Source organism: Dioscorea cayenensis, chromosome 3 (genome assembly GCF_009730915.1).
Source record: "Dioscorea cayenensis subsp. rotundata cultivar TDr96_F1 chromosome 3, TDr96_F1_v2_PseudoChromosome.rev07_lg8_w22 25.fasta, whole genome shotgun sequence".
In the NCBI taxonomy this organism is placed as follows: domain Eukaryota; kingdom Viridiplantae; phylum Streptophyta; class Magnoliopsida; order Dioscoreales; family Dioscoreaceae; genus Dioscorea; species Dioscorea cayenensis.
This window is the reverse complement of record NC_052473.1, coordinates 8,049,900-8,059,026: the sequence shown is the minus strand read 5'-3', so window position 1 is coordinate 8,059,026 and position 9,127 is coordinate 8,049,900. Positions and strand designations below refer to the sequence as shown.

Sequence of the window (9,127 nt, the reverse complement as noted above, 5' to 3'; positions counted from 1 at the left end):
TTCTTTTCTTTCTTTTTTCTTCCAAAGCTCTCTGTTCTTTCTTTTCTTCTTTCTTCTTCTCTTTTTCCTATCTTTTTTCTCTGTTCCACAATATCCCCAACTCCCTGTCTGATGGGAGATTTTATTTTCAAATTTTCAATTCAAATTTTTTTAAAAAATTTTAAACTTTTCCTTCTTTTTTTTTTTTGAATTTTTTGAATTTTGGATCTCAATTTTTATTTATTTATATATAAAGAATCAAACATTTTTTTTATATATATATTTCCCCATGTGACAATTGGTGCCTGACATTTTTTTTATATATTCTTTATTTTGGCCCTCCTATATCTTTTTATTTGATTCTTTTTTTTATATATTTTTTTTTAAATTGATTTTTTTATTCAAAGTCTTTACAAACAAACACCTTGGTACTTTTTCTTTAGAATTCCTATTAATAGTTATTTTTAAAAAAAATTTAGTGAACGGTCTCACCCAAAAATCATGATGAATTTCTTTCTAAATTTTGTTTAATAGCAGCGCAAGTTAAATTGAATATACTTTGGTTTTCTATTCAAAATTATTGTAAATTAGATTCGCTTAACCTAAGCATTTGGACATTTTTAAAATTCTTTTTTCTTTAATACTATTTCTTAAAATCAACTGCAAGCCTGGCTTCAAACAAATGAAAACTGCATTTTTTTTAAAAAAAAACATGATTTCTCTATGTTCACAGTTTCTCTTTTTAAAAAAGCCCTTTAAAATTACTTTAATTTGGTTGATAACAATGCAATCATTATTATGCTAATAGTATTTTTATTTTCATTTGAAACCTAACCTTTCTTTTTTAATTTTCCTTGACAATGACAGGAGCTTATAAAGTTAATAATATTTTCCGCCATTTGACAATCATTTTTTTTTTAATTTATTCAACATTGCAATACGAAGAAAGTTTTTGAATTTTACATAACCTTTTCAAAATATTCTTTGCATGTGTATTTCCAATATGTACTAATTTATTTTGAATATATGCTAATAAATTCACATTTTAACTTTTAAGAGACTTATAATAACTTTCGTAATAATCAAGGACTTTCTGAGAGTGAACTTCAAAACGGAAGGTTTCAGAAATCGTACGGAAAAACCAAGACAGTTAACTTCATACTGAGTTTCAGTTATCATATGAAAAAAGAAAAAACAAGAACAGCTGAAACAACCATAAATTACATTAGAAAAAATGGCAAACTGAAGTCCAACATTTTCTATTAAAATTAATGAGAATTTTTTTTACATTAGATGACAAACACCCTCATTTAAGATTTAAGTCAAAAACGAGTACAGATGTGAAGCAAGCTTGCAAGCTTAATAACACCTTGTCCTCGCCTTGCGTAGGTTTTGATCTCGAAACCCCTCCGAGATGAGAACCTTATGCAATGGATGTTGTTATTAACGAGAAACTTGATTTTAAAAAAAATAATGCAGAAAAATAAAACTAAAGAAAAATCAGAAAAACTTCCATATAATCCCCCTCTTGCTTTTTTTCCCCCTTTCTCTCGACAAAAAAAAAAAAAGGTTTACCCATGTATTTTACAACATGGGAACAGATGGTAACAATTCAGAAGAGAGCATCCCTAGTTTTCTACAATGTAATATTCACAATGAGACCAAGAACAGGGGAAAACGTGAAATAACTAAATGAAAGAATGGACAATGCAATCACTGGAAACACAAAACAGTACCTATGGACTTTCACTTGGCTCTTCTTCGGTCTTATGAACTTTATCCTTCTTCCTGCTCCTCCTATTCAGTCTCTCTTGTGATTGCAATGGGTATCTGGAGAATTTAAGGTTACTTTTCATACATGAATAGCTGGAAAGACAAATTTAAAAAACAACCACTTACTTGGTACTAAGTTTCTTTCTTTCTCCCAACTGCAACAACAAATGGACATTATAAGCTAACTTATACATAAAAAATCATAAACATGGTCTGAATCCTTTTTATACCAAAATTGAAAATGCAGAAAAAGCTGAAGATAAAACAAAGTTTCGATGATCACAAAATGAAGATCATGATTAGACTAGTTGAGACATGAACTACTGGCACAAAAAGTTGAATCAAAATTGTATATCAAGTCAAATATTATACATTTTACAATCAACGTGATGTTGAGTTAATCTTGTCAAAGATTTGGTCGATTAGCAATCCTAATCAGGATATCTAGAAATAGATCAGGTTTGAACAAATGATTGGTAAAGGAAAAATCTGCATGTCTGGGAAGGAAATAATATTCCGACATCTGTCCAACAGCATCACAAGGAAAAAAATATCTAGCAAAATTTATGCCTTTATGCAATTTGCTTTTGAATAATTTACCATTTTGGTTTGCAACAATTAAGTAGTAAAGCCGATGTGGTATCATCTTAAACTGATTAATACATAAATGATGGCACAGAAGTAGGCAAAACCAACAGCAAACAAAGCCAACTTACAAGGCCAAATGAATGATGGGAATCATAGACTATTTTATCTCAACCACAAAGTATTAAACAGAGATTATCCAACAGTACTTTTGTTGGCAGCTTATTTTCCTTACACCAAATGACAAAAAAACCATCATAATGAAAGAAAACTCTAAGCCTACTAAATTAAATCAAATGTTTTTTAAGGCTTACTGGAATTTTCACTCTAGTTTGACAGCCAGCAATAAATTTTGAACGGTTTGATCTACGTCTAGCACAAGATAAGCGCAGAAGGAACTCTTGAATGTGATTGTAAATACTGCAGTTCATCATCAAACACGAAATTAACAGAAACTCAAAAATACAGACATCAAAAGATAGTCACATAATGATTCAAATATAACTTATGCCAGTTAGAAAACTACTACAGACATGAGGGTAGTAGCCAGTACAACATAAGGGAATATAAATACTGAAATGCTTGCCGTATTGTACCATCAAGAAAAATATACTAAAGTAGTTTACCATTGTATTTAATGGTCTGGGTCATAAAGTGAAAATTCAAGAATGAAATTTACTGATGTTACAACAGACATCCACCAAAATTAATCACAAAAAACTACTATTTTTTCGATATGCATGGAATAGAATTATGTTTGAGAAACTGGTGAAGGTAACCAAATAGCAGTGACATTTAATCTTCAGATTGCAAATTATGATGATGAACAAGCTCAAGAATAATTTATATGACAAACCATACCTCAACCTATGCCTATTGCAAGTCGTGAAAAATGCAACAAAACCATATAAAATGCTTCGAATTGCACGGAAAACCTGCAGCAAATTTTGTCATAATCTGTAATGTAAGGAATGTGGTTAATCATCAAATCTAACAGGCAATCAAACCTGAGAAAAGAGGTCATTCCAAAGTGAACGCCACATAGATGGTTCATAGGCACTCAATGCAGCTTCAGATGAGGTTCCAAACTGAAACATAAGCACAATAGATAACCAAGTCTCTCTCAGGATATAATAGGTGCGGGAGAATATTGTTGTAAAGACACTTGCTATAGCAAGTACCATACGAAAAGGCGACACCAATATCTCCCAGAAGACCCAAATGACAGGGTATATGACAGATGTTGCTGTTATGCAAAATAAAAATATTATTAGCATATGAAGCTGAAGAAAAATAACTAACAAGAATATGCTATATAACAGAAAAACAATTCAAATGATGTCTTACCAACATTCCATATGACACTGAAGATGAACCAGAAAGGCCAAAGTATAACATGCAATATGCCCAGGGCCATATTGCATGTAGATCCAAACAAGACCAATAACATAGAACTCAAGCTCTCCACTGTTTCCAGACAAATATTCCAGAAAGGAAGAATGAATCCTACAAGTTCCATAACTGGCCCAATGAAAGGCTTCATAATAACTGAAAGCAACGATCTACTGGCTCGTGTAATCATAAGGAACCACTTGACTGCTTTCTCAAAGTTATGAAGAAACAACATTGTTCCCAAATATCTGATCCTTGAAATCATTTCCCAATTTTCAATCCACTCAAAAAAGGGCCCAAACAAGCGTGCCACCGTTGCTTTTAAAAGTGGGACATTTTTATAAAGGTCATAAAATCCTATAAGGACTGTGACAATAGAAATCAGAACATAGAAAGCCCTTGCTAAAGGGCACATCCATGGCCGATAGATTTTGCAGAATACTGGATATGACTGAAGGAAAGTCACCCAAGAAGGAAGTCCATATTCCAACAAAGTAAGAAGCCTCAGATCAGACATGATTATGTCCTTCAATCTAAATGGCAAATCATGATCATTGAATCTAAAAAGAATTAAGACATCCTTGTAATTGGTAGACTAAAAAATTAACAACTCATTTTCACTATTTGAGCTGAAACTAGGAGATGAAGGCATCGAATATCTTGGAGAGCTCACTATTTCACTGTATGATTCATCAGAAACCTCTTCTAATTCACTTCCAATGCTTGTTGATTTAATTATTTTTCTTCTCTTGTAAGGTCCAGTAGCCGGAGGTGGTGTGTAAAGTGAGTTCATAGTGTGTTCTGTTTCTCCAAAATCAACCATAGATTTGCCAGAGCCTTCAGAATGGAAGCTCTCCACAAGGACATGATTATAATAATTCGTCTGTTCTGCAGAGTTTTCACAAGGGTTCTCCACAATATCTTCTTGAGCATCATAAAAGACATCACCTGAATGGAACACTTCACATCATTCACCACAGTCAATTGGCAAATTTGCAACAAAAAGGGAGGACATTCTAGTTTGCACATACTTACGACATAGATACTATCCAAAAAATTCTGCAAGAGAAACCGCTCAAGGTAGGTTCCTGAAAACCATGAAGAAATGTGGTGTGCAGCTTGTTCAACACTGTCAAATTCCCACCTTTTCATAGACTTAGCCTCCAATGCCATAGAGGTGTCAGTCTGTCAAAGAAAAACCCAGAAACATGCTTACTCCTATAAATTCCACACTTATTTAGAAGTACGGAAGCTAGCAACTGGATCAAGAAACAGTTAATGAAGCTAGCTACTGAGATCCAGGAACAGTACCTGCAATTCATTCAAATAGTTGATACCACGAACATGAGACCATGCCACTTCAAAAACAATAAAACCATACAGAGTATGATGCAACTCTTTATTCAACAGAAAGGAGTTTTTTAATTTTCTCATAGGTATTATGGCTTTCTCTTGGTATAATGCTGCATCTATCAAGGAAAACCATCTATACAACCTATTCCCCTTCAAATTGGCAGGTCTTGAGCCATCTCCAAAGTCGAGTTTTTGCCCAGCATCCTTTCTCTCAGTTGAGGTATCCCCTAAATTAAACTTTGTTGTGAAGCCCTTTCCCTCTCTCCTCCTTCCCCTGGTGTTTGCAAAAGGAGACAATCGAGACTAAAAAGAAGAATATGAGTTACAAAGGACCAAATAGGGGCCTTAAATATTTTAATTTAAGGATTTCTAAGTACCTTTGTAACCATCAATTGCCATAGATGAGCAGGCCTTGTGTCTAGGTCAGTCAACCATGGTCTATTGTCAACTAGGATAAAGAGCTTGTTGCTCTCAGGGGCCAAAAAAATAGTTAACTGTGAAAGATAGGATTGCAAATCCCTGAAAAACACATCAAAGGACATCCAGCTTTCAGTATTGTCATTAAAAAAGTACCATTATGAGCAACACAAGGACTTCAAAGATATAATTGGATTGATTTCTACAACTAAATGAAGGGATTATGCTCTACATTTGATGGAAACTGTCAATCATAAAGCTATCTATTGCTTAACTGCTATCTCATGATTTAGGCTCTTCCCCAATCTAAAATGAAGTTTGTGTAAATGACCTTGTCTCATATGGTAAGTCTTGAGTTCACTATCTTGTGCCATAAACCATAAATGTAACACAACATTACATTGATTTACCGATATTCAACTGTAATGGTAAAAACTGTCCTGTGAAAATTCAACCAACAAAGTAATAATGAACACATTAAAAGTCTAGGCGAAGAATCATTCAAAATGGAGAACGAAAAAACAGTATAATACCATTATAGAAGGTTGACATCAACAATAGCATTCTATCAATCATGCCAAAGCTCATTATTTCTAACATAAATTTATTCCAATTCACTATATCATCCAAAAAAAAAAAGAAAAGGTTATTGATTAAGAATCCAATGTTATTAAAAAAAGGTGTCTTTTAACGTATTTGTTTTGTTGGATGATCTTTAAAAAAAAACCCTAATTTACATGTCACCGTAATACAAATGCATTCACCACAAAAATACTCCAATGCAAACCCCAAAAGAAACAAGAAGAAAACCAGATTAAAACTTAATTCACCACCATGGTTATAACAGTAATTGAACAAAAACAAACAAAATCAACCAATGCTCACCCAATCTGCAAACTCGTCAGAGGGAAAAAATATCTGTTCTCCTTGGTCCCCATCTCCAAACCCGTCGAACCAAACCTAAACAATAACAACACACCCTAACAACAAAACAAAATTCACACAACGCCACACAAAAACAAGAAATACCAAACCTGCAAAATAATCAGAAGAAGAAGAAGAATTCAACACAAGAAGACCGAAATTCCCCCTCTTTCCCTTCATGCCAATCTCCACCAACGCCAAAGCTTCGAAATTCAAGAAAACCCAAAACACAACTCTGAAAGCCAATTACTCCCTTCTTGCTTTGCTTGCAAGGCGTGTCTGGAGATGCCAAGAAGACGTCTCAACACGCAGCCATCGCAACCCCGGCTCCGAATCCCCAAAATCCTCGTAATCCGGGCATCTACCAACACCAGCACTGCGGCTATTAAAGCACACTGCCCACCTGCGCGCCGGGGCCGGTCTGGACGAGACGAGACACGGACACGAGTGCGCTGAGTCAATTCGCAATTTCGCATAGCCAACGACGCAACCAATTCCGTTTCATTACCAAAACTCAAAACTCAAAACACACACGAGCTTTAAGATTCGAGAGATGAAATTTGATGGTTGAGATGAAGGATAAGCGAATGGTGGGCCCGGAAGGTGGGGCCGGAGTAACGTTTAGTTATGTGGAGTGAAGCAGAAATTATAAACATGCATGTTGGAGCACAATGGGCTGATGCGTTGGCGCACATGGGGTGGTGGGTGCCGAGCGGCCGGATTTTGTTTTCACTTTTTTGGATGGGTATCTTGAGTCAAACTCCGTGATGATTTAACTGGCTGCTGCGTAAAATGTTTGTTTCAACAAAAATAAATAAATAAATACATAAATTTGTTTTATTACCAACTATGTACTTTAACCAAGGTTGTCAGACCCGGACCGGCCCGACCGGTTCAACCGGAAAAACCAGGAATCGGCCATGTGGCCGGCCCGGGTATACCCCATTGACCCGGGTATTAAAAAACCCGGTGTTAACCCGGTGACCCGGGCGATTCAACCGGGAACCAGTTGATCCGGCCGGGTCAATCGGGTCACAATGTTTAATTTTTTTATTTTACAATATTTAATAATTTATTATTATCTTCTCATTAAAAACCACAAAATCGTGTATATTTATTAATATTAATTTATAATTTATAATCAATAAATAGAATTACAATATATACATATATATCATAAACATACTAACAAAAATTAACATTTAAAAATAAAATATATTAATGTGTTTTGTAAATACTTTCTAAAAATTTAATTTATTAAGAAAATAAAACAATAAATGAGTGTAATTTTATTATAAAAATATAAAATTAAAGTATTCTAATTAAATAAAAAATATAAAAAAATTTAAAACAAAATAAAAACTCAATTGAGATATAAGAATTAGTGAATTAATTTTTTATTTATTTTAACAAAATCAACCAATAAACAAATAAATAAATAAATAAATAAATAAATAACACCGAGAGAAGTTCGATAATTATATATTAATATAATAAATTTGTAAATATTTAAAAAATGTAAAAATAAATGACATAATTAGAAAACTCTACTGTATATAAAGTCATTTATCAATTTAAATATCAAATTTGAGTAGGTTTTTATAATATAATTATGGGTTTAATATTATATTTGCTCATTATTAATTATTATAATATTTTTTATATTTAATTATTGACCCCGGTTCAACCCCTGTTCGACCCGGTCGAACCCATTGACCCCTGACCCCTGGGTTTAGCCGGGTCATTGTCCGGACCGGGTCTGACAACCTTGACCAGTGTTTTCAGACCCGGACCGGGCGGTCGGACCGGGTTGACCCGGACCCGGCCTTAAAACCGGTCCGGTTCAATATATAAAACCGGATTTTGATAAAACGGGGGTTGAACTGGTGACCCGGGCGGGTCATCAACCCGGGTTTGCACCAATTTTTTTTTTAATTCTTATTTTATTTTTATAATGTATTAATGTTTGGGGTTATAATGTAAAATTATAAAACTAAGGAAGGGAGAGATCAAGGGAATATTTTAATTTTAATTTTTTTATGAACTTTTTAGTTGTGTATTTCCTTGTGAATATTTTTATGCTTCTCAATTCATTTTATATTAGTTTATTATTATGTTATTGGGTGTATTTTATATTTTTAATGTAGTGTACTTCAATATTTATTTATATAAAATACTCGCTTAAATTTTTAAAAATCATGTTTTTATTTTTTTTATTTTTTATTCTTCAATATTTAATTTTTTTAATTATATACAACTAAAAATTATATTATTTTAAAAAAAAATTATTGACCCCGGTTCAACCCCGGTTCAACTCGGTTGAACCCCTCGACCCCTGACCCCTATCCTTCTCCGAGTCGATGGCCGGTCCGAGTCTGAAAACCTTGTAATTTACACAACAGTAATTGCATATCTTGTAATTAAGAATAATTTAAATACATGATATTTTCGTAGTAATTATGCAATTACGTCCAATTCATGATGATATTTTTGGAAAAACATTGCAAGGACGTAGTCGTATTTTTAATTAAAAAATATTAAAAATACTTAAATATGAATGAAATTTTTAATTTTTAATTTTAACATTGAACTCCTTTTTATAATTATATGAAAAAAAACAAGCAAATATCATAAATCAGTAAATTAAAATAAACGTTATAAATTAAAATTATTGTAATTGAAAATTATTTTCTTCCAAACAAAA

At 33.0% G+C, this 9,127-nt stretch overlaps 1 protein-coding gene across 1 annotated transcript; it reads right to left on the bottom strand.

Moving 5' to 3' along the window:
• Positions 1–1,496: 1,496 nt before the first annotated feature.
• Positions 1,497–6,937, bottom strand: LOC120252838. Its single transcript, XM_039261019.1, is given in 11 exon segments — positions 1,497–1,809; positions 1,879–1,907; positions 2,652–2,757; positions 3,199–3,272; positions 3,345–3,583; positions 3,685–4,677; positions 4,761–4,914; positions 5,041–5,385; positions 5,460–5,601; positions 6,385–6,459; positions 6,534–6,937. Coding segments are annotated over 10 exon segments (2,229 nt in total). The 5' UTR covers positions 6,438–6,459; positions 6,534–6,937; the 3' UTR covers positions 1,497–1,715.
• Positions 6,938–9,127: the final 2,190 nt, after the last annotated feature.